The sequence below is a fragment of the Pithys albifrons genome, chromosome 14, assembly GCF_047495875.1.
Source record: "Pithys albifrons albifrons isolate INPA30051 chromosome 14, PitAlb_v1, whole genome shotgun sequence".
NCBI classification, from domain to species: domain Eukaryota; kingdom Metazoa; phylum Chordata; class Aves; order Passeriformes; family Thamnophilidae; genus Pithys; species Pithys albifrons.
Genome location: NC_092471.1, coordinates 2,891,748 through 2,917,958, shown reverse-complemented (window position 1 = coordinate 2,917,958; position 26,211 = coordinate 2,891,748). Strand labels below are relative to the sequence as shown.

The 26,211-nt window shown below is 41.9% G+C and overlaps 1 protein-coding gene across 3 annotated transcripts in view; it reads right to left on the bottom strand.

Moving 5' to 3' along the window:
* DACH2 (dachshund family transcription factor 2) overlaps positions 1–26,211 on the bottom strand; it is a 240,484-nt gene that overhangs the window by 57,065 nt on the left and 157,208 nt on the right. For all 3 annotated transcript variants that reach the window (XM_071569173.1, XM_071569174.1, XM_071569175.1), the window contains exons 4-5: positions 3,994–4,149; positions 558–730 (exon numbers count right to left, since the gene is read on the bottom strand). In XM_071569173.1, the coding sequence (XP_071425274.1) occupies positions 558–730; positions 3,994–4,149 (329 nt within the window). The remainder of the gene's footprint in view (positions 1–557; positions 731–3,993; positions 4,150–26,211) is intronic.

Genomic DNA, 26,211 nt, shown 5'->3' with positions numbered 1-26,211 from the left:
ACAAATACCTATTTCATCTTTGTTTTGACATATTGATAGCATTTGAAATATAATCAAAGCTTCTGCAGGCTACTTGCTGCTACAAATATTTCACTGCTGTATTCCAGTCATGTTTTTCTCATGAGGTTTCTGAACAGGTAAAGACAAGGATAGAGAGTGAAATGAGTGGAACCTCAAGTAATTTCCAACAATTGAGTGACCCGCATTAACTAATGGACAGCTGAACACCAGAGACAGCACATTTTCCCCACCCAGTCAGCAACGGTGCAGATAAATTGATGATAAGTGTAACATTAAGTTTGACTCTAAACAACATTTTAGAATAGTTTTTGAGCTTTCACAGATGCAGCACAGATCTTCCTCTTGTCTCTAGTGAGTGAAAGTATCCATTTTTAATTCCATTACAGACTTATTGATAGATTAGAGCAGCTGAACTTCTTGGCTGTCGTGGTGGGTATTTCCTGAGCCCGAGGCACTCCCAGGAGCAGCACAGGCACCAGAAACTCCCAGGAGAAATTCCCTGTAAATGCTCCTGTGAGCCCCCAAAGCTGCCTTACCTTTATGACCGAGGCCCCTGCCCTGGAGAGGGGGCTGTGCATCTGGGCAGCCGCTGCCATGTTGGCGATGGTGTTGAGGTGGTTCATCTGGTTCATGGCCATGGCCACGGAGGCCGGCGGGAGGCTGACCGGGAGCAGCGGGTGCGGCATCATCATGAACGGCAGCTCCAGCCCTGCGGGAGGGACAGCGGGCACTCAGCGGGCACTCGGGGGCACCCTGTACAGCCTGCCCAGCCCAGCACCCTCCCTGCCCAGCACCCTGCACAGCCTGCCCAGCCCAGCACCCTCCCTGCCCAGCCCAGCACCCTCCCTGCCCAGCACCCTGCACAGCCTGCCCACCCCAGCACCCTCCCTGCCCAGCCCAGCACCCTCCCCACCCAGCACTCTACACACCCTGCCCAGCCCAGCCCCCTCCCTTCCCAGCCCAGTACCCACACCCTGCCCAGCCCAGCAAACATTGCCTGCCCAGCCGAGCACCCTGTCTACCCACCCAGCACCCTCCCTGCACAACCCAGCACCCACCCTGCCCAGCCCAGCATCCACCCTGCCCAGCCCAGTATCCACACCCTGCACAGTCCAACACCCTCCCTGCCTGCCCAGCACCCTGCCTGCCCAGACCAGCACCCACACCCTGCCCAGCCCAGCACCCTGCCTGCCCAGCCCAGCACCCTCCCTGCCCAGCCAGCACCCTCCCTGCCTGCCCGGCACCCTCCGTGCCCAGCCCAGCACCCACACCCTGCCCAACCCAGCACCCTGCCTGCCCAGCCCAGCACCCTGCCTGCCCAGCCCAGCACCCTGCCTGCCCAGCCCACACTCTGGGAATGGTGGCTGGGCAAACTCAACCTCATATCATGTTTGTAATTTGGGGTTTTTTTAGGGAATGGTCATCTTTGCATTCCAGGAAAGGTTGGGTTGTATGGGGGAGACAGAAAGTTTGTATTGGGGAATTTATATTTAAATACACACACAGCAGTGCACAAGCTCAGTGGTCTCCTTGTTAAGTGAAATAAAGAAAAAGAACCCCAAAACATGCATACAATTTGCATGTTTTCCATTACATCAGATGAGTACTTATTAATAATTTTATCTGATCATACACTCCTACCAAGTCCTCTCACAGTTCACACCCAGCAATCTAAGACCAGGTTGTTCTATTAGGACTATTTCTTGAATGCAGGAAGGTGTGGGTTGGACTACAAACAGTACTGAACTATTGTACAGCAGGTCTGTGAACTGGAACAGGTAATGAGAGGTTAAAATTGTTGCCAGAGGTTTTAATTTTCAAAATGTCACTTTAAATTGTCTTCTGCCATGGTTATAAACCAATTTAGAAAGGTATGAAATTCATTTGGACCAACTTGGAGATCTTGACATTGCCAAAGAGGTGAAGTTACTGCTAGCAAGAATTGGATTCTCATACTTCATTAATATCCATTTCAGCATGTGTATTACTTCTTGTATTTAGTAATGACAGCAATGGAAAGCAAGACCACTGAAAAAACTGCTTCAGATTATTGTGCATTTAAGAGTTCTTTAGAGGCACCACTTTGAGAGAGCTACTTTTGGGCCCCCACAATTATTTTTTCAGAATAAAAATAGGGCTCATTCTGCCAGATAAAATGTCCTGTGATTTTTCTAAATGAAATTTAGATTCGAAATTCTCATTTAAAAATTATGGGGTGAGCATTAAATAACACAGACATATAGCTAGTCATAACCATATGCTATTCACACTAATTAGTGTGAAAAGCTTTTTAACTTTTGGCCCTATCTTAAACATTTTAAATGAGAAGTCCAGTCCTCATGTTGGTGTAGGGCAGAACTAACAATAAGAAACACCACTGACTGCCACAGCTTGTTATTCCCATATAATTTGTCCAAAGTAATATAAAAACACTGCAATGCCCACCAGGAAAGGGAAAGTTGCAACATTCTGAGCTCCCCCACTATTTCTGTTTGACATGACTTAAATATCCTGATCAACAACTGGGATGTCTAATGATTCACTATATATTTTATATGATGATCCAAGCCAATATTAATTATGATAGGCAATAAGTAAAGCCCCCATCCATCTCCCTTCACTTCAAACCACACTGACAGTGTCTGCATCCATAAGCCTTTGTTCCCTTAACAGCCCAATAATCTTCCCTCATCCTCTATGGAGTTCCAAAACTCCCAGACACCATCTGGCCACATTGAGTTGTATCTCTACTTAAAGTCCAATTGACATGCAAACTAAATGCAAACTACAAGCAGAATTTAACAGCACATCACCAGTTTTAAGACACAATCCGTCAAACATTTCAGGGGGCTATGAGGAAAACACATCCTGCAAATCATTGGGTATAATGTCTGACATTCCACAAAGCCTTTAACAGCCCATCCACATCAGCCTGCCACAAAATCCTCTGGAAAATGCCTTCAAGAGGCACAATATGCCTGTATGTAAAATATGTACAGGCACTGATTTATGCACAGATAGAAAATGAAAGGATAAACTACAAGGAATGTGAATCCAAGGATTTTCAGCTACTGGCTCTTCACCCAAATGCTCAGGGGTCCCACAGCTCCCCACCACCAAAGCAGACCCTTCTTGTAGGGTCAGTTCAGCAGCTCTGATGGGTTCAAGTCTGGGGCCTGACAGGTTGCAAGGAACTCTTTGCTCCCAAAATTGTATAAGGAGCCAGAAATCTCGTTCAGCCACTAAAACTAACACAAAAAATCAACTTTTGTAAATCTGAGGATGAAGAGCTTAAATAAGTAACAGGAGTTCAGAAATAAAGAGCTTTTCATTCTTCATCCATCATCAACAGTTAGAATTAACTTTATTTCTCAGTAACTTTTAAATCTTAATCCTCAACATCTTTCTTGGAATACCTTTCTCTTCCTTTTCTTCCCTCTTTGGGTGCAAAGAAGGGGAACTGCAGAGTTCCCACCTGCTCCCTTCCAAGGGAAAGAACAGAGGTGGCTTTGAAAAGAGCTCTAAGTTCCAAATCCAAGCTGTGTCATTTTGTTCCAGTTGTTTTGGACAGCTGGGTTCAAAAGATGACCTTGCCCACACCTGGCAGGTGCAATGCAAAACAAGGGATCACTTTTAACTGGACATTTTGCATTTATTCCTTGCTCTCATATTTGCATTTTGTGGTCAGCATTTTCATCTGGAAGGGAATGTTAAGCCAAATTTTAAGCTAAAAGATTATTTTTCCCTTCAGCCCAGACCATGGAAATGGCAATTAAACATCCCAACCCCAGCAGTGGGTGGTTCCAAGAGGGTGAATTGGACACACAATGCAGGAGACTGGGAGGAAGGACCCTCCTGCTGCTCCAGTGCCTCTCACCATGTCCCACCTCCCTGAGGCTGGGAAGGAAGGCCAGCCCAGCCCCCAGCAGGGCTCCAGACACTCTCTTTTCCCAGGAAGAGCCCAATACATACTGTTGGTGAGCAGGTGGTTCTGCTGGAGAGGGCTGAGTGGGTGGGCACTTCCCAGGCTCGACTGCCCGGACAGGGTGGCATGGCCAAGGCTGTGCTGGGATCCCGTCGTGATGGGAGACTGGAGCTTCTCTTTATCCCAGGAGGACTCACTCCCACCTGCAGAAGAGGGGAAACCAACCATGAGTGGCACAGACTGCTATTTAAAGACATTTTTCTTGGTTAGCAATGGGGTAACACTCTTTGCCATGGCCACACAGCTGGCACGGGCACAGCACCTGAAACCTGCACCTGAATTTTTCAAAAATAAATTCATAAATTTGCATCAGTCAAAAAATGTGACTGGAAACTTCCAGTGACATCCTTCATAACACAGGTTTCTGGGAACAGGAAAAGCTAAATGTTGAAGGATAAAATCATGCAAGAAAACCTGATGAAGTAAATAGAGGAGCAGAACATCTGATCCACTAAATCAGAACTCAAAAGCTTCTCCTCCACTGCTGAGTTTGACCCTGGGGATGTCCTGAGTGAAACACTTCACCTTCCTGGGTGAAATGAGCCTGGCACAGGCTGGGCTTGGACATCACCAATACCCAGGAATTTAAATTTGGGACTCCAGGTATTTATTATGCATAGTAATGACTGTGTAAACAAAACCCACAGCCTTGAAAACCAAGCACTTGTGGTCCAGAATCTCTGTCTGCTCTTCCAAAGAAGCAATTTTACAGACTGTAGGTTTTTTTAGTATTACACTCACACACTTGAATAACAAATTCCTTTTAAACAGCTGTTAACTAGACCATGTCAGTGAATTCTGAAATACATCTGGTCCCCAAAACAAACCACCTAAAGAAAGTTAGATGGAAAATTTCAAGAGGAAAAAGGCACTTTAAGTTCACTCCCCTCTCAGGTACACCCAACATTCTCAATTAAATCATGGATTGTTACAAAAACATGTAACTGCTGTATTGACTTTGCTTTGAAGTTATGAACAAGAACCTTAATTAGGAGTAAACAAATTACTGGGGTGCAGAGACAGAGCCAGCAAGCAAAAAAACAATTTTAATTGAATATGAAAGAAACAGAGAAATTCCATTCTTTATGACAACACTTGGCTAATAAGCATGATTAATACTGCTAAATGCAAAAGTTTGAAAGATCAATGATTGAGGAAAAAGGAAAACACTCCATCACTTTAGCACAATGTCCAACTATGAATTACCTTCCTATAAAAGAGCTGTAATTTGTAAAATGGTAATACATTGACAAAGAAAGATACACTAAATTATGCCATGTGCTATCATATAACATGGCCTGGTGCAGTAATTAGGAGAACTACTACAGTTAAGGCTGTGTCAGCATCTTTTTTATTTAATATATCAGCTCTTTCAAATAACATTTGACTGCTGCTTAGAGGAGGAGTTGCTCATTTCGACTATTGTTAAACAGGGTGGTTTTATTTGGTGAAGTATTTCCCAAGTTAAATGTGTAATTTCGAAAGGATTTTCTGTGGAAATGTTGAGCATATCATTTTACCAATGGATTTTCATTTTCCTCCCTATGCTTTTGCAGCAAATGTAACATTTACACTTTACTCTTCCCAAAAACCCACAACATGTACCTGTGCAGGAATGTTCTGCCTATGGACACATGTGGCACCTGTAATTTACCCACAACATGTACCTGTGCAGGAATGTTCTGCTTATGGACACATGTGGCACCTGTAATTTACCCACAACATGTACCAGTGCAGGAATGTTCTACTTTAAGAACACATGTGGCACCTGTAATTTACCCACAACATGTACCTGTGCAGGAATGTTCTGCTTATGAACACATTTGGCACCTGTAATTTACCCACAACATGTACCAGTGCAGGAATGTTCTGCCTATGGACACATGTGGCACCTGTAATTTACCCACAATATGTACCTGTGCAGGAATGTTCTGCCTATGAACACATGTGGCACCTGTAATTTACCCACAATATGTACCTGTACAGGAATGTTCTGCTTATGAACACATGTGGCACCTGTAATTTACCCACAACATGTACCTGTGCAGGACTGTGCTGCCTATGGACACATGTGGCACCTGTAATTTTATCTATCAGGGCACATGGAGACCTGCACTGGGAAGAACCTGCTGAAGGAAACCCAGGAACCCTGCAATGCAATGGCAAACTGAATTTAAACCATGTGGTGCAGCCCAAATCCCCAGGCCAGTTTTACTTACAGATGGAGACAATAATAACTTTTTTCCCCTGCAAATTCCACTTGTAAATCTGCTCCAGGGTTCAGTGCCAGCAACCCAAGAATAAATTGCAATACACTTATCTCCACAGACCACTCCTGTGTTCTCATGTTCCCTTTCACTTCTCCTTAGAGAAAGAAAAAAATCCAGCTGAGTGTTTGGTGTGTAATAAAAGTGGCTGTTGAATGAAATGCATCCTGAGCCTGCAGCATCCCCCAGATAACAACAGCTCATCTGGGCTGCAGCTCCTGCAAGGAGCAGCTCTCCTGAAGAGGGAATAATAATTAGGACTTCTTCTTACCTAGAACTGTTCAGTTGTGAAGTGTTTTAAGGGAAGGGATAAGCTCCAAGTTGGAAAGCTGAGGTGCAGAATTACAAAGCTGCTTCCCCTGTTTCCTGGCTCACCAGTGGGAAAACGGAGCAGGGAGAGAAGTCAGAGCTCACAGGTGCCAATGCTGTGCCCTGTACCAGACTCCTCCAGGCCATCCCACCCACAATCCCTTTGCAGAGCTGAAGAAGACCCATTTGACAAGAAAATCTGCATTCTTCCCTTCAGTATCTATTCCCATGCAGGAAGAAAAAGATTTTATACTAATTAATAACAAGGCAGATCTACATCCACAGCATACACCAAATATGGGAAATGCAAACCTGCTGGTACACTCAGTGCTTTTACTGTCATGCAACATTCACTAAAGTATTTCTTTTTCAGCATCCAATTTTCTTATTTAGTAACAGAGTTGTCAGCATTTAGATCAGCAAATACATATCTGACATATACACATATCAATGCATATTTTCCAACTCTTTGTTACCATAACAATTACAAGTGAATGCATCCATAAAAGGTAAATCCTTCTTAATACTTCAAATTCAGGTTTAACCACAATTTTTCAGGAGATTTCTGTTCATTCTCATTTCTTCTCCAAACAGGTACCATCCATAAGGCAAAGATGTCATATTTTGATTCTCAATCCTGTCTTTGGCATGATGAGCTAATAAGTGAAACTAAAAATGAAATTTTATTCTATGAATCACACAATACACCCCAGAAAAGTAATTCTTTTTTTTTTCTCATCATATTCAGAAGGTTTGATCTTTGGAGAAAGTTTTATTATGGAAAATTAATTTCTTTGTCCATATTGAGCAAGTGAAGGCTCTTATTCCTTTTAATAGAGCAGATAAGGAGTCTAAAATAAAACAAATATAAATATACCACTGTATATAGAGAGCTGGATTTCAAGAAAGGTATATATGAAACAAAAGGGGGAAAATACATGAAAGAACAAAGCAAACATACAACACTAAGGAAAAGGAAGTAACAGGAAGCAGCATTGGGACTTACCTCTTTTATATGAAGGGAAATTCAGCTTTTTATTTATTTTACATGAGACAGCATTTTTCATTTTAAAATATTGGTAACTTGATTCATAAGTGCCACAGGAATCTGATCAGAGAAGTCTGTTGGTTTGTCAAGGTGCCAATACATCATTTACACACTCTACCCAAAGCTTTACTTTAACACTCTTCCCCACTCCCCATGACCTTCCCTCCAAGAGATAAAACTAAAGGACAAAGAGGTAATTTTTCCTTATCTTGTTTGCATTCTGGTCGATCTTGTCCCAGAACTGATTGTACTCAGCATTAAGAAAGGGCAAGAGAGACAAGAATCTTCATCTTCCCGAGCTCCTGGTGCTCCTCAGGTCCAAGCAGAGACTGTGGTTTCCCCACCAGAGCCAGGATGAAGTGGGAAGGAATTCCTGGACTGCCTCAAACACCCAGCTGAGACCACAGGGCTGCTCTCAGACTGTCACCTAAAGGCACAACATGGCTTAAAAAAGGGCTGATTGCACCATGCAGGGCAATGCAGGGCAGGTTTCAGGGGGCACAGAGAAAGGTGGGCTCACATGGGTTTGCTGAGACAGGGTTAGTCATGATATTCCTAAATAATTATGATACATAAATGTATAGTTAAAATATATTATATACTTCAGTAATTAAAAGTCTGGTATTGACTAGTCTGAACAGGTTATTTGAGAGAAGTTATTTATCAGTGCATGAATTACATGTTCAACCAAGCAAAATCAGAACTAATGCAACAACCAATGCTGAGATCAGCTCAGTTGGTTAAAACTTGGCTGTAATAATGCCAAGGTCAGGGGTTCAATCCCCTCTGTGGGCCATTGACTTAAGAGTAGGACTCGATGATCCTTGGGGGTCCCTTCCAGCTCAGAATAGTCTGGGATTCTGTGAAACCCCAGTCCATTCCCTGTAAACATTCCCTTAGTGCCATTAGACAGCCCAGTAGCCAAATTCTGTATAACTGGCAAATTCAGGTGAGTTCAGGAATTAAATGACAGGGACCATGAACAAATAGGGAAAACCAGCCCAAACAATCCACACAGGTGCTGTTGGTGGCCCACCTGCACTCACTGCCCCACTGCCAAGATTTAGTCACACACGTGTCTGTAAACAAAGTGCCTCTGATTGTTTCATTTTATTTATTTGAAGGAAATGCAGGTGATGAGCTCAGCTTCATTTTTTCTGAAAATGCTCCTTCTCCCCCACCTCTGATATTAACAATTTTATAAGGTAACTCTTAAGGCCACAAGTCTTCAAGCATTAAACCTCCCTGTGCATTTCTGTTCTTCCAAACAAACACCAAAATCCTTTTTTGGTGCAGATATATTTAATTTTCTTGCTTTTTTAGATATTGAAAGATCTCCAGAACGTAATCCAAGTGCAATTCGGTGACAGTTTCTTTTCATTTGGTTTCAAATTCACTTTATCAGCCTTACAACTGTGTGGGGGAGCTGAATGAAATGCCCTCTGTCAGAGGCACCTCCAAATTGCACAACCACAGTTTCAGTCTCTGTCTGTCAGTTTATTTTTTGTTGTCATACATTTCTGAAGACTTGAACTCCAATTGTAAAAAGCAAGACCATCTTCACTGGCCAATTTTATTCTAAAATTCTTTTTAAACATATTTTTCATCCTGTTGGGCATATTAAGCATAACTTCAGCTGCAAAGAAAGTAATCAGTGCATTGTTATCTCAGCACTGCCAATTCCCAAGTGTTCTGCCCCTCTAACTTCTTTGTAAAAAGTCTGATATAGAACCCTCATTACTCCCAAAACACCACAAGTGTCTTTGCCAGCACTTTTAGCCCCTGTGTTGTCAGGTGGCTCAGAATATTTGCTTTTACCAAAGTCCCAATCTCAGCTCAATAACTGAGGAAATGGTCACTTTTTTTGCTCTACACAGAAGATCCTCTGCTAAAACATTTCATGCTACAATTTTCTGTCAAGTCTTTCCATGGACAAAATCAGGGAGAACCTCATTGTTGTTCTGTTTGCTAAACAGAGACTCTCACTGCAGCAAGGTCAGGGACAGACCACCCAGGTCACATTCCTGGTCAGCTGTCAGAAAACCATAAAACTGTTCTGGGTCAGGATTGCAACCAATTTAACCCCAAATTCTGTGCCTGCATTGGCAGGAGATGATGTTATTCACAGAGACCACGTCACCATGGCCACTTTCTGTGGTTCCTTTTTACCCCCAAACATAAACTGGGACCAAGATTTTTAATCAGCCCCCCAGACCAGGAGACCCATCTGAAAACCTCCATGGCAGGTTTGCAATGCATTTAAACCTTTTCTCCATGGATTTGTTGAGCTCTGTGCATTTGGCTCCATCAACTTCTGGCCTGTGCCCTAAAGAAAGCCAGGGAAGTGTGTAGGGTGAGATATTAAAACTCAAGAAATCCAGTGATGGCTTTACTGGGCTACTTCCAAAAACTTATCAAGTGGTTCAGCAGATGTAATTACTGCTCAGCCCTGCCAAAGCTTTGAAATGTGCCCATTAATTCAGCAATTCCCAATCTGTCCATCAGTCAGTCATACTTAAAAAATATGTCTGTCAGGACTTAGGTGAAGTAATCTGTTGATAATTACACAATAAGGAGGCATCTGAAATCTGAAAATAATTCCCAAACTTTTTGAAAAGTCTTAATGACAGCATTATCAAAGTTGATCTCACAGCAAACAGGACACTGAAGATAACTGGGAATATGTCAGAATATTTGATGCCAATTTAATTAAGAACAATTAATGCCAGGAAGATGCTTTTTGAGAAGATCAAAGCAGAGATGTAATATTTATCTAGGAACCTAAACCATCCCTCTTGAACCATCCACTGCTTCTTTTAAAATGAACAAAGAAACAGGAAGGTGGGAAATGCCACGTGCTCTGAAGCCTCCACATGAGGATCAAGGATTGGATACCACAACGATTCTACAATGCCAGAAGAGCCTCCTCACTGCCCCTGAGGGGCAGGAAAAAGAAAGCAAAGGCAATGGGATGGAAGGGACTGCTTTGCTAAACCCACAAACTGCTCCAAGAACCTTCAGCTGAACTCAAACTCCCAGACACACCTCAGTGGCTCATTCAACTCATTCCACCACTGCAGCCCATCAAAGTGAAGATGAAACCTCATATTTACAGCAAGTTTGACACAAACTGTTACAATAATTGTCACTAAAATGCACTGATATCCACAGGCACCTCTCAGAGCTCCCCACCTGTACCCACTCTCCTCTGTTCTTTTGCTGATTTAGTCATGTACAAATACCAACCCTAATGAGCTCTGATAATTGATAAATGAGGGTTTGCTGCCCTGTTAGCTGATAGTTATCCAGGGGGAGGGGAGCTTGCAATCTTCATATCAATAGTTACAGATATTTATGGTTTGCTGAAGGAAAATTAGCCCTGGTATTTCAGGAATAAGAGCTCCCAGAATGACTGAATCCAACCTGCCACAGCCCAACCTGCAGTGCCATCCTCCCAGAACACTCTCCAACCATTCAGGCATTAGGAAACACCTGACAGAGATGAATTTTCCTTGAATTTAACAACATTCAGTAGACTATTTTTTCCCATTCAATAAAACCTGTCAATTTTTTGCACCCACAATACCCTGTGCAGGAGTTCCCCAGCTTTGCCAATGCACTGGATGAAAAACCACCTCATGTTATTTTTAAGTGTGTTTTGGGGGGTTAACTTGACATTTGTTGCCTTCCTCTGATGGCTCCTACTTCTTGTAGTGGATGAAATAGTAAGTTATAAAACCCTACTCAGATTCTTCTACACAGTGTGCAGTGCCAACATTTTATTAACAAGTGTGTGACTTTATTGCTCTTTATCTTTCTCTACAAAGATAAGGATGCTGTACTGGAACAAGGTGTCTCTTCTGGTTCAGAACCATCAACAACAAATTTAGCTGTTTCCTGCTGCAGGACCACCACCTGTCTTCAGAAACACGTGCACTTCACAGAGAGAGAAAGAAGGTCAAAATCCTGGTCTGTCATGGTTTTATTACTGTTGATGATGCACAAGCCAGAAATAAAACAGCTTAACTTTCAGCTCTTGCACACAGTTTGTAGGGCTGCCTGCCAGAAAGGATGAACACACATCCTCCTCAACCCAACAATCCTCCTCAACCCAACAACTGCAGCCAAGGAGGACAGAGCTCAGATCTGTATCCCAGCAATGCTCATCAGAGACACCTTCACTCACAACTAAGAATTCTCTGCCTTCTTAAAAATTACTTGATATTTTCCCATATTTCACAGTTTACTGAAAGAACCTCTGTGTATTTTTGCTAGGACTGTAACCAGACAGATGGTTTGGTTTGATTTTGAGAGGCTTTGAGAACATCCTGCCATCCATGGCAGAGAGGTAATGCTATGGCCCAAAATCAGGTTATTGGAGTTTCAACAATTCATCATTTGCTATTTCCTTGCAATAATTACTAAGAACAGTTTGAGTTACAGATTGCAATCTTCTGAGTTGATTACAAGTGACATAAATGGATTATGTATTTATAATCCTTTCAAAAGCTCCTAATACTGAAAGAACTCTATATAATATAAAGCATGGCTTGAAAGAATTAAATACAGTCTGTGGCCTTCATAAATACAAAGCTGGACAATCTTCCAAGCATCTGCACCAGAGTCATTGGAGATTTTAGCAGAGAATGAGAAAGGGATGCCCAAAATCCCTTTGTACAGCAGCTGAGTGGCTGTGCCAGCTCTGCAGTCACTGCCACAGCCCCTGTTCCCACGAAGGATCAGCAAGGGCAGACCTTGCCCAGTCCCACGAGCTGTGTCAGGGTGGGCAACACTGAAAGGCACCTCCTGACTCTGAAGGTGCTCCATTTTTCATGTCTGCCATCTGATCCCTTGCACTAAGTATTACTGACTTCCAAAATATTTAGAGTGCTGCCAAACCACGAGAGCCTGTGAGTAAACCCAATACACACAAAAGGTCAGCGGTGACATCTCCAGTGTTTCATTGAATGCCAGTCTAAAAATAACACACAAAACCCCTTGAACCACATTAGCAGCCAACTTTGTACTTCCTCTGAGAAGCACTTCCACTTTTGCTCACAGGAATATCTGAATAAGTTCCTACCACAGCACTTGGACATCTTACACATTCAATCCATCTCTGACTCTCAGAACGTTTCTCTCACTCAGCAAGCCCAGCCTGAGGGTGCAGGGTGCTCTCATCTCATTTCCAGTTTAATTCTCCTCAAGGAGTATCAGTGGGAGTTTTGCATTGGCTTCTCTGAGGAGGAGGATCAAACCCCTCACAATGACCAAGTGTCAGACAAACCATTCAAGGAAACACATCCTAAATTTGTTACTGTGCAAAGGATACTCTGCATCTTCAAATTAGTATTTCTGAGCTACACAAAACCATAAGTAACAACTACTATCAGAACAAACACTACCAAAATGTTGGTAATAATACCAGATAAAGTGAAAATATTTCTTAAGAAGAAAAAGTGAGAGGCTGTTGCAACAAAATGGAATAGCACAGTGCCAAGCTGAACTTAACTAAGCTTGAGCTTTTGGCCAGGATTCATTTCAGCTTGTGGTGGAAGTATGCACCACCTTGATTATCATTTAAAAAAATATTGACAGCTTGCCTTCTCATACCAATGCCTGGTAACAAATTCCAAATGTTTTGTCACATTTCTTGTGAGCAATGCCATCTGCCAGAGGTGGCATTTCATGGCTGTTTACCCTGACTCCCTCCAAGAATTCATCTGCCACTATCTAATGCCGCCTGAATAAAGGGGATTAAGGCTCTGATGCAACAGAGACTATTGATAATTTGGTATAATTGGGAAGAAATGAAGATAAATGAGGTTGAGGATGGCGAGGCAATTAGTTGAGCTGCCTGTACAGCTGTGTTCTCGGCCTGGCTCCCCTGGCCCTTTCTTTGGTGAGGTATGTGCAAATTAAACATAATGACACAGACACTCTTCCCAAAGCTCTGTAGTTTGGGAAGCTTCAAGATGTGGTTTGCACTTCTGAGATTCCAGGCAGTTTTCAGTTTAAGAAGGAATAAGAAAGAGAGCCGTGCTCACTGCTGAAGGGTTGAGAGATGCCCTCTGTGCCAGCAGCCCATGGCACAGCCCCCAGCCTGGCATTCACTCCCAGAGGGACAGAGCCTGCTGCTGGTCTGGGATTTCACCCCAGGGATGGAGGGCTCTGCCTCCCTGAGTGCCACACACAGCCCTGCTCATCATGACATCTCTCTTTGGTGTCACACTCTGCCAACACACTCCATCCATGTCTCTGCTGCACCAACAACCCCCAAAATAGTGTTCCCCCCAAAATAAGGGTTCCTCAAACCCCCATATTGTGCAGCTGAACCTCCCTTTTCTAAATTATGCCAGCTTTTAAAAACACTGCTCAACAAACCTTTGAGACTCCTGCAATACACATTTTTCTCTCCAAAACCTCTCAGAAGGGCTGGATTTTGCAGTCAGGATACCACAAGAGCTACTCACACCCAAGCTTTAGTTCTAAGCTACATTATTCAGGTGAGGCCAAGTAATCAGGCTTGAATATCCTGAAAGATATTTAAATTTACAGTGAACATGGTCAGACTGCAAAGCTCCAAATTAGAAGGCACAAACCTGCAGTCTGGTTTGTGGTTCTCCTTTCAAATAAATTGAGACACATTCATACATATACATTTAGGAATGTGCCTATATTTGGTTTAACTTAAATGTAAGATAACATACATTTGCCACAAGAAATGCCACTACATGTTCCACATAATTCTAACAGGTTTTCATAAATGTCAAATAATGCAATGTCCCTTTTTAGAAGGAAAACCAATGTTTGCAGAGGCAGCTTGGGCTTTATGGACATGTTTGCCCAACTACCCAGCACATGTTAATTTTGTTATTTCATGTCGAGGTGATTCTTTCTGAACTAAGTCTCAGATGAGAGACTTCACAAAAATGAGCTTGTCCTGCATCCAAATCACCCCCAGGGGTTTTAGTAAAAAATATTTTATGGATTACTCAAAAATGCTCCTTAGGTAAAGCCCAGCTCCAATGCACAGAAGGGATTTTGGTAAATACTGGGAGCACAGTGTTAAGTATCTTAAAAGTACAACAATTTATTAGCTTTATTTTGTAATGGATTTTCAACATAGGTGTTTTGTATTGTGCAATGCAGAGTGCACAGTGTTTTGGTAAATTCTCAAAGCTGAAATCACTTGGAATTATCCCTTTTCAAACTCACAGAACTTCAGCAGAGTTTTGACAGCTGAAGTTCTTTCTTTCATTTCTTGGTACCCCAGTTTGAAACAATTGCTCATGTCCCTACTTTATAATGGCACCTACAGCAGGATTAAACATTATTTCTAAAGCTGAACCAACAATTTTATTAGAAAGGTAACTGTGATTTCTCAAAAGTAAATCCAGAAAACAAAAAACAACTTAAGAAGTATCTCTGCAATTTGCAGCTGACTGAATTTTGAAGGTGAGACACTGCATGACCACAGGAACCATTTGTTAGTTTGACTGCAAAGCTGTAATTTGTGGTTTATTAGGGGGCACTTGCCCAGCAGAGCTGGAACTGGGACTGGGAGAACAACAGCAGCCAAAGGTTCCCCTCTGCAGCACTGCTGCTGGCAAGGTTAATGAGCTAAAACTTGTTAAATTGATATTACCCAACTAATGACTTTTTTATAGTCCCCTGCATGGATTCTGCCACACAAGCCAGTGCAGGGAAGGGCTGGGCTTAATTGAATTAGAAGTTATTGTGTGTGTACAATTAAGACAACTAAAAATGGAGGAGCTTTGAGGCAATTTTCTATCTAGACCAGGTTATTGTCACACACCTCAGGTAATATGGAATTACAGAATCCCAGGATGGGTTGGCTTGGAAGGACCTTAAAGCCCATCCCTTCCACCCTGACACCTCCCACTATCCCACATTGCTCCAGCCTGGCCTTGGACACTTCCAGGGATGATGGGGAGTTCACAACCTCTCTCTGGGCAACTTCAAACTTTTCAGTCTGAAACTCTTTAAATAATATGAACATCATTTTAAAATATTTTTATATCAAAGATTAAGGAAGAGGAGAAATAAATGCCTGGAGCCTCCATCCAAATAGATGAACAAACAGCAGGGAAAAAAATCTAATGAATCATATTAAAAGGGCAGGAGCTTATGAAAAATAAATTGCACTTGTAGATGATTACATTTTGAAGGTGAGATGTTGCATAACTGCATCAACCATTTATTTCAGTGCTGTAACTGCATCTAATAAATAAAATACTCTTTTTTAATCCAAGCTGAAGATTCACTGCTATCTGATGACTTGGATTTGCCATTTACACAGTACAGGGGCAGGGCTGGGGCTGTAATTATTCAAGGCAGAAAGAAGAGTTCTTAGGTTGTTGGAGACAAAATAACTATCAGTTCTGAGCAACAGGACAATGCAAGTATTTCTTTTACAGACACAATGACTGAGTTTAAATTCAGAGAGGCCCAATAAAGATTATCCTCCAAAATTAAGGATACTCAGAAGTTTCATGCAAATTCCCTTCTGTTTCAATAATATTTTTGTATTAAAGTTCTATCACTCATTGGCACAGAAATGTCATTTAATATACAGGATATACCCTGACATGCTTGGTGTTTAAAAACTGAAATGACAAATCTTACTCATTCTATTCTGGTGTTTTTTAAAGGCCTTTTCTTCCCAGATCTGGGATTTTACAGAGAAAAGGAATAAAGTTGGACTCAACTTCCAAAAAACATCTACTTGGTCAAAATCCAGAAAAACGGGAGAGCTGTAAACGAGGGGGAATATTTATTTCCCAAGGATGAAATGCCAAAATTCCCCCTCACATTAAATTCTTAAGAGACAATCAACCAACAAACAGATCCACAGGAACTTGCAAGACACTTTTTCCTGCTACCTTTCCAATTTCCTTCTGAAATAAGAGAAGATAAACTGACAATTTAACTAATAGAAGCCTTAGAGGAAAAGGGGGAAAAGCAGCCTCTGATGGCCCATGGCATCAATAATTTCATATACAGCTCTTACAGTTTCACTGGTCCCAGAGTTTCACCCTTAGAGCAGCCTGAGCACCCTCACAAAAGCAGAATCTCTTCTCATTTTTATGTTGTGCAAATGTAGAAGAGTCACAACACCCCCCCCAATTTCCAACGTCTTAAATATCAATGTCTGTCTGATCTTAAAGGGAAGCTCAACATTTATGTCTTGTCTTGGTGATAAAGTTCATGAATATATAATGAGAGTGGAACAACTCTGCTACTGATTAAATGTCAAAAAAGGTTTTATTGTCAAATATATTGTAAATACAGAAGATATACAACAAAGAGCATTAATTGCAGAGGGCTGGGTACAGCTTAAAAATGCACAGCATGTAGACAGGAAATGCTGATTTTCAGTTTCAACCATCAATTTTCATTTTCCTTCGGAATTCAGTCAAGGTGTAGAGACAGAATGAACCTTAAAATGGCCAAACTCAACTGAACAAAATGGTCCACAGCGAAGGGCAGGTGAGTCTCCATCCTGCACACTCAGATAAATTAACCAACTTACCCAAAACTCTGGGTCTTTATTAGAAATTGTTGTTTAGTGGAGGGAAGGGACGACAGGCAGGAGACTCACTAACAGCCCTCACTGCAAACAAGGCATGTTCAGCAATTAAAAGGAATAAATTGCTCTCTGTACCCACAGGACAAGAAGGAAAGACTTTAACAAGGAAGACTCAGGGAAAACACTGGAAAAATGGCCAGGATTAACAAGCCTACAAAACTTCCAGAACTAATCTGGAAAATCCTGCTATGTTGGGAGCATCAGGTGCTGCTGTTGTGCCTCCCAAAATGAAATAAAAACCAACACACACATTGGCCAACCTAAAATATTTCTTGTTTAGTTACATTTCCAAGATAATAAACACATTATGATGGCATCTGAAATTCCTGCTAAAAATCCACGTTTTCCTTCAAAAATTAGGAGCTTCAATTATTTGGTGGCAACAACATTTTCTTCTTTCTCCATGACTAAATAAACCAAGTTTTAATTATTTTTTTTGTGATCTTATTAATTCAAATTAACCTTCCAACAAATCCAGAATAAAAATTTCATTTGAGAAGGAGATGCTGCAGGCATGGAAATGAAAAGACTCTGGTGATAAAGGTCTGAGACAACATTGCTGGTCTTTCCTAACTGTGACAGAAAGATCTGATAAACTGCTGCTCTTGTATACAGTTGGGGTTGGATTTTTTTTTAAAGAAGCTAAAAACACAGACTACCCACCTGTATCTATTTTTAATTTGGTAATGACTGTACTTGCTAAAATTCTACCAAAATGTCACTCACAGCTTTGGATTCCAGCTTTTTTAAACAGAATATGGAGCAGAAAGCATAACCTATTATGCAAAACTGTCAGATGCTTCCCTTAAAATCACCAAAATAAGTGCATAATCCTGCTTTTCTCATGGATAAAAACTCGATTAAAGGCAACCAAAACTCGAGTGGAACTGCTCTATAAAAAGCAGGAGGGCTGTGAGCTGTGCATGTCCTGCTCAGCAGCCAGGGATGCCTCTCACTCTGGGGCTGCAAGGAAAGGAGGATTTTGCTGGAGACCACAGTGACTCCTGTCTCACCAAATTCACAAATCAGCCAGACATTTCAACAGCACCAACTGTTGCAAGGAAAACTGCTATGGAATCTCAGCTGCACAAGTGTCAGCTCAGGGCACTCTGCACAAACCCAGCGCTGAATCCTTAACGAAAACCCCACGGCAGGAACATTTGGGGGGGGATTAATGCCTTGCCTTTATCTGAGAAAATATTCCAAATAACCACAGCACAAACATTTCTTGCCTCAAACATAAATTAACTGTACGTTGGGGGGCTTTATTTTTAAAACATCTGATTAGAATTGTAATTCATGAGGCTCCTGCTGTTGGCAGCTGTATCACTCCCAGTGACATCCTTTGGGGACTCTCAGCATGTGGCCCACATCAAAGGGAATATGCCACTTTTCATCCTAACTTAGATAGGCCTGAACAAGAACAAGAATGTTCCAGACTTTACAATGTAATTAAAATATTGAAGTACTTTCTATTGTCAAAGTATCATTAATGTGAGATTCGAGTTGACTCACTGTTCACAAAGGCAACCACCACTAATACTTTGCTTTTCCTGCCACACTGGAATTCTTTACATACAGGATTCCTTAGCCCCAAAATGGGAAATTAAACATGAGTTAAACACACTCTTGCACCAGAGTGCAAACATTTACACAGGTTACTTTGTGCAAAATGAGCAGCAGGTGAGATTTTGAGAAACAAGAGGACATAAAGGACCTGAAAAGAAATCAAAAGGGTGTATCTGGCACATGGTGCTTCACTGTCCCTGTTTTTTGGTAGCACTGTGGGAAACCTGCACATCACTAAGGAATTTTGGGAGCCCCATTGCCAGAGTTCAGCTCATCACCAGTTCATGGTTCCTGCTCCCATGTTTGCTGTTGCTTTTACCCAAGGGTATTTTAACAGGGAATTCAAAATCCTTTTCAGAGGGGCAGGTCTGGACCCCCTTTTCCTTTTCCTCCCCCTTCTCACCGAGCACCAACCAGGAAGGCAGAGATGGTTCCTCACCCCAGCCCTGCCCAGAGGGCAGCTCAGCACCAGGTCCTTCAGCAGTCACACAACCCCCTAAAACCTCCACACTGCACTCATTTCTCCTGTTTTGAAGTGCAGGGCATCTAATCTGTTCTGCTCTCCATAAAAATTCCTACAGAAAGCCCTAAATGTGGTGCATTCTGATGAGCAGCACTCCCCCCTCATCTGTGCCTTGCAGGGGACACCAGACCTTGTCTGAACGGGGGACACCCCCAAGGAACCTTCAGCAGGTTGATCCTCACCACGAATTTCAGCTGCTCCCCTCAAAAGTGAGGGTGCCAACCAAGGCAAGAAAGGAGCCTTGGCTGTGCAGTGGGCAGGATGATTTATGGCACCAGGAGCCAGCCAGGACGGGCACAGCTCCGAGGGGCCGGCAGGAGCTCAGCCTCACTCCCCACCCCCTGCCCACTCCTAATGGCTTCAGTTACGGCTCTAAAAGTGTTTTAAGAGACTAAATTAATTATTTTGAATAATCCTTCTGAAATATGATATGCATTTTAATTGCCTGCACCCCGCCATTAATTAAAGTTCCCTACCTTTTGGTGCCTCCAGTCAAAGATTTTATCAGCCACAACGCAACAATTTTAGCAAGACTCTACTAAAATGAAAAATAAAGGGTTAATATACTCTTGTGATACACTTAAAGTAATGCTAAAATGTTTTCATCTGAGTTTTTACTAGACATTATTTTTCTACTCTTTAAAATCAATCTCTTTGTTCCAGGAACACATTTCCTGTCAATAAAATGAAAAATGATATAGATTTAGGAGGATAGTGGTCTCAGCGTAGCATCTCTCATATTATTATTCCAGTATCATCTGTTACAAAGTAAGACCAATTCCCACATCTAATTACAAACAGGATTTCAGAGTCATTAAACAAAATACATTTCCATTAGTGCTGCTGTAAGAAGATAGGGGAAAAAAATGAAGATTAGTTCATGCCGCACCTCCGTTTTCTGAGCTTTGAAGCTTCAGACCTCTGCACTCGGAGCCTATAAATTTGTAAGGGAGCTGAAAGGTGACAGAGATGTGAAAGTTCTCAATTCCACACCGTTTGGCCATACCATTTGCATGTTGTCATTAGTTTATCTTGTGCTGCACTCAGTTCTGAGAGCAGATACGGCAAGAATCTGGAGAGGTTGTTTATGATCACGCTCTGTGCACCCACAGGGACTGGGGTTGGCATTAGGAAGGGGGTTTTTTAATAGGTATGAATCTTGATTTTCTATATTAAATTTGTTCCAGTAAAAGTTAGAACTAATTGTAAGGAATTCTGTCTTTATTAAAAAAAAAAAAAAAAAAAAAGTACTTTATGCTCTGGAAAAAAGGAACTATTTGACATCAAATAAATAATAGCCAAAATACACCAAGGAAGCAGATTGTTTGATATGTTTAACTGCAGAAATATAAACTTACAACTACATATATATTCTCTATTTATAAACATTTAGTATCTAACTGTCATAAATCCATTTAAAATATACCCCTGAGAATTACCCACTCAAACAGCATTCAAACCCAGAGCTGAAACAGTTAATAAGAAGTTTTCTAAAAAGAGTTCTATGTAAGATAAAAGCTAAATTTGCTTGATCTTTAAAACAGTTTACATTAGCTCATGATGTTATATAAACACAGTTAATTTCATCATGTGGAAGGGAAGATAAGCATCAAAAATCTGAAACAGAAATACTCTCAAGAAAAAGATGCCTCAGAGTTACCGGGAAGGGCACAGAGAATTTAATTTTCAGAACTTGTCTGGAGTTATATTTTCATTATTGGTTTTAAAACTGCAACCAGAGCTACTTCATCTTTCTCAGAGCTGGGTGTCAGTCAATCCAAATACATAAATACAGCTGATTAATCAACATGTATGTGTGAATCATCACATACATTTATGATAAAGTATTTATGTTCATGTTTAAATTAATACTTTTTAAAAAGGCAGCTAAATTATTGACACACAGGGTCACCCAAACCACCTCCTGGGAGCTCATCCAGCACCACGGGCATTTCTGGACAGCTTTGGGAAGTGCTGGGAGAATGTTTGAGTTCCTTCACTCCATTTCCACCAGAAAACAAAGGTTGCACCTTCTGTGCCATCACCTGCCAGTGGGTTCAAGGCACTTCCAAGAATCCTCCCCTCCAAGGCTGAGTATGGAAGCACATCCTGAAAGCCCCTGAGTTGGATCACTACGGGAATCTCCTTCAGAGAACAGCACAGAGGACTCCACTTTTGGGATGAAGTGCTTTAATAAATCTGCAAGGACTGGAGCCAAAACAGTCCAGTTTTTGGATGAGACAACACAAACCCACAAAACATTAAATTCTCTCTTACTTCAAGACTCATATATCCCTCCTGGCCAAAGGACAATTTAAGAAAATTAAACTTATGCTTCACTAGTGCTGATTAAAATATCAATAGTAGTTTTGCCTGACTATATTTGTAAAACTGTATGAATGTTTTGTGTTCTTTAAATAGAATTAGCAACTTTGAAACAATAACTCTCTGCTCAAGTTACACAAAAACAGTTGCTTTAACAGCAGGAAAAATGACTTCATGATATCTACATGGTACTCCCTGAGTGAAAAAAAAAAAACCTGTTCTGTGGTCTTGTCATTTTGACTCTTACAATCAAATACCAGTGATGCCGTGAGAGAAGCCAAAACCAGGACTCTGAGCCAGGTTAATATGGGATAAGATAAAAAGGCAGATTCTTTAATGTCTAGGCTTGGGGCTTTTGGGCCCTCCAAACACTGATTTCCATGGTTTTTATAATGTTGCCCACCCAATCCCCAGTTCACACATCTTTCGGTCCAGCCCCTGGTTACACCTCCTGAAGATTTGAGTCTGGGGTCACTGGGACCCTCTGTCTTCATCAGTTCTTCCCCTCCTCTGGTTTCTGGGGTTCTTCCAATGTTCTGAGTCCCAAGATTGTTTGCTTATATTTATGTCTTGCTCTGCAGGCCTTCTGATAGTTTTCAGTATTCTACCTTGAAAACAAGACTAAATAACTAAAAGAATTTGAGCTACTGATCTGTGGTAGGGGTGAGGACATATAAACAATGAACTTAAGCTGTTACAAATATGAACACGCTACATTTGCTTTTTTTTCTAAAATCTATAAAAATCAAGGGCAGTTAATGCCTCCCTGACATCCGATCCCGCCAGATCTTGGAAGCTCAGCAGGGTCAGCCCCAGATTAGTACTTGGATGGGAGCCCTCCTGGGCAATGCCGGGTGCTGTAGGTTCTAGTCCTGAGGAACTTCACTGGCACCATCCAAGCTCGCTCGGCCGTGGCAGATGAACCTCAGGACTGAAACGGTGGGGCCAGTTCTGCACAGGCTGAGCCTCACCTAAAATCCACTGTGCAGGCTGGAAGGGCACCCACGTGGGGACAGCCCTGCCCAAATCTTCCTTCACGAAGCTGAGCCACACACACACACCATAAAAATCAAAAAATCCCAAACCCCTTCGGTATCACCAGCCTCGGCATCCTGCTTTGGAGAAGAAAAGCCCTACTACCTCTTTTGACTTTTCAAGCAGTTGAACACTTTGAAAGAGAGGAGCTGCAAAGTGCTGACCGTGTAATCGCTGGTAGTGGCGGTGGGAGGGGAACAGAAAGGTTCCAATATGGAGCGGCGCCCACGCGTTCCTTTTCAACTCCAGCAGCATCCTCTGCTTCTGCTAACTCGGCAATCATACAGCTGACAGCTTTCGGGCCTTTCTAAATAATGCATGGGATTTTCTTTTAACGTGTCAGTGCAAAAGTATCAATTCTGCCCCTGTGTCGTTTGTGAGGCTGATTTTCCTTGACAGCATTCCATTAAACCAATGAGTTTTTTTCCCTCCTGATGGTTCCTTAAATATTCCTCCGAGTGATGTATTTGTGGTTTTTTAAACAGATTGCGAAGGATGTTTGCATTTGTGAGAAAACTGCATGGCAGGTACTGAAGGGAAAGAAGGATAAAAAGATAACACTTTTTTTTTTTCTATGAAGAGCTTTTCCTCTGATCCTCAGATGCCAAAAGCTCGGGTGTTTTTCCTTTCTTTTCTGCCTAACTTAGCTCCTTGTCTGGAAATTAAGCAACAAGACTCTACACAGAGAATAACATTTTGACTTCCTAAGGAAATACCACTGAAACACTTAGTACTGTTTGATATCTCTCTGGGGAAAGCAAAACACATTTCTTAAATCATGCATGGCAACTCCAAAAGCCAGCTGAAGGAAATACCTGCTTTCTTCTTTGCTGGGAGGTTCTGCACAAGCAGCTCCTGTCACGACAGCAGGCACTGATCCTGCCCTGCTCCTGCACCTTAGGGCATGGCCAGGTACCACCTCCAGCCCTGCATTCTGCCATCTATCCTCTCTCACACCTGTACAAATCACCTGCTGCCATGCTATTAAAAAAAAAGCTCAGATTTCAAATAAGTTTCCAGTTTCCCCAGGCAATTATACACTGAATTCCACAATCCACCCAATTCTGGCATTGCACAACGACGGGAGATGACCTCGCTTTGTGCAGCCACAGAGGTTTGGGTTTGGTTTGTGGATCTTATTTCTGTAGAACAACCAAACTGAGGACGTGGCAGAGCTTTGGGAGAGCTGCACACACAGCCCCAGGACCCGCCAGCTGCTCCCTGCTGATCCTCCTCACTTCCCAAGTGGAACAGGAGAGGCCACACCACCCCTGGCAGTGCCACCAGCCTGGGCCATGGCACACCCTGCACTCAGGGCAACCCCAAAACTGCCTCGCTCACCCCCAAGGGCTCACCTGGAGTGGCCAAAAAAATGAGCAATAGCATCATGCAAGATTTATGTCCACCTGGAATCTGAGACTTCAGGGGGATGAATTTCCCCCACATCCACCCATGTCCCCTGGCTCCCTAAATTCAGCCTTCTCTCCAGGATCCTACAAAAGGTGCAGAGGGACCCCAAGCCACCAGTTCTCAGGACTGTGGGGCCAGAGAACCCACAGTGCCACATTAAGAGGAGATTTTCAACTGCCTGAGAAGTTTTGCTGCAACACTTCAGATGATGAGTAGGAAGGTGCAAAAAAATGTCTTTCTCTTCCGCAGAGAGAGTGGAAGGAGGACATTAATGCTCAAATGTGTAACAACATTCTCCACAGCACTGAGAACTAATGCATTACTTCAATTAAAAAATAAATGCAAATTAATTTGGGGGGAATTTTTTTCCTATAGTTTCAGTATTATCTCTTGTAGCAATTTTTTAATAAGTTATTTAGAATATTCCAGCATCGAATTCCATCATTCCTGAGATTCTTTTAACATCACAAAAAGGAGGGAGGTAGGACCCAATGGCAGAAGGGAAGCAGCTGGACTAGAAACAGGAAAAGAAGTGGCACATTTACTCTCCACTTTCACAGACACACTTATAAGGCTCAATTCCACACCTGCAATTTCCTGGAGGACAATGGAGTATCTGAGGAATTAGTCAGTGATCATCCAAGTTAGAGTTCACATTTCAAACTGACAGCACAAATTCTGCCTTCAGACAGAGAAACTCTGGAAAATTTCCATCATCAAAGGTGCACACACAGAAGAAGAAACTATAAAAGTGACAGTCTATGTATTAATAAGAAGCAAACCCAAAATTATTTCATACTGACTTCAACAGATACAGATGGAGGTTGAAGTGACTATGCCAAGACATCCTCAACACTTCTTTTATTATATTAATGGCCTGTATATAATGACACACTGCCCAAAAATCTGGCAATAAAACTTCAGGACTTAATGCTGCTCAGTTACAGTTTTTAATTTAAAATAAACAATAGCAAAAAGAGAGTATTCCACTCATCTCTCAGACGGTGGGATGAGGAGGAAGGCACAAGGGAAATATTTAGTGGTGGTGTAGGAAGTCAACATGTAACACTGAGATGAAAACCCAACAACCTCTAGAGTTGCTTAAGCAGAACTGCAGCCCTTCAAGTCTTTGTTACAGTAAAAACAAAGAAAACCAAAGGAAGCCAAAGGTTCTGTGCTCTGTATAACTATATTTCTGATTTGACAGCTACAATTATAATCATTCAGACATCTATTTCCCACAAACTCTCCACAGCCATAACCTTTAGTGATTAATTACAAAGTTCCAGGAGCAATAGTACACAGACTAATTTCCTAAAACAATAAAAGACAGAATTTCTCATTTGGAGCTAAATGAAACACGAACAGGTTGTTACTCATGCTGAAATCTGGATGCAGAGTCATGTTGCAGCCATTACAGAAGCCATTAAACACAACCTCAAATCAAAGAAACTGTAGGTCTCTCTCCTAAAATAAAATGTTTTCCCCACTTATGACGCTTCTGACTCCTTTGCTCTCTTCCTTCTTACCTCTTCTTAGTAAAAGAAATTTCCAAATTCAATTTTCTTTCTCATTTCACATCCCCATTTTGGTTTTAATAGCCATTTAAACCGTAGGTCTGGAGCAAAACAAACAGTTGGTGAAGGTTTCACTCACACAGAATTATCCTGGTGTTCCCTGCACAGTGGATCAAAGTTAAAACGTGTGTATTGACTTCTAAACAAAATTTCCACGCTCTTCATGCCCCACCTCAGACCCCGAGGGGTTTTCTGCAGAGAATGTTTGATAATTCCTCACTTATTTTATCTGATGAAATGTATAGTCAACTTTCACATCCCTTTCATGGTGGTTTTCCTTTTGGCCACATCCTGCTCCTGTAGATCTTTAAAATATGACACCAGAATGATCCTAATGTTGGCCTTGAAGAAACTAAAGAGGGGAAAGTGTGATTTTTATTATGATTAGTATCAGTTCTTTCTGATAAGGACTTATTTCTCTGTCTGCAAAGCAATACTGGCACTTGAGCCAGCAAATCTCTCTTGGGAATTTTACTGACTTAGCCAGTGGAAAGGGGAAAGAACTCAGAAAAGACCTTCCCAAACTGGC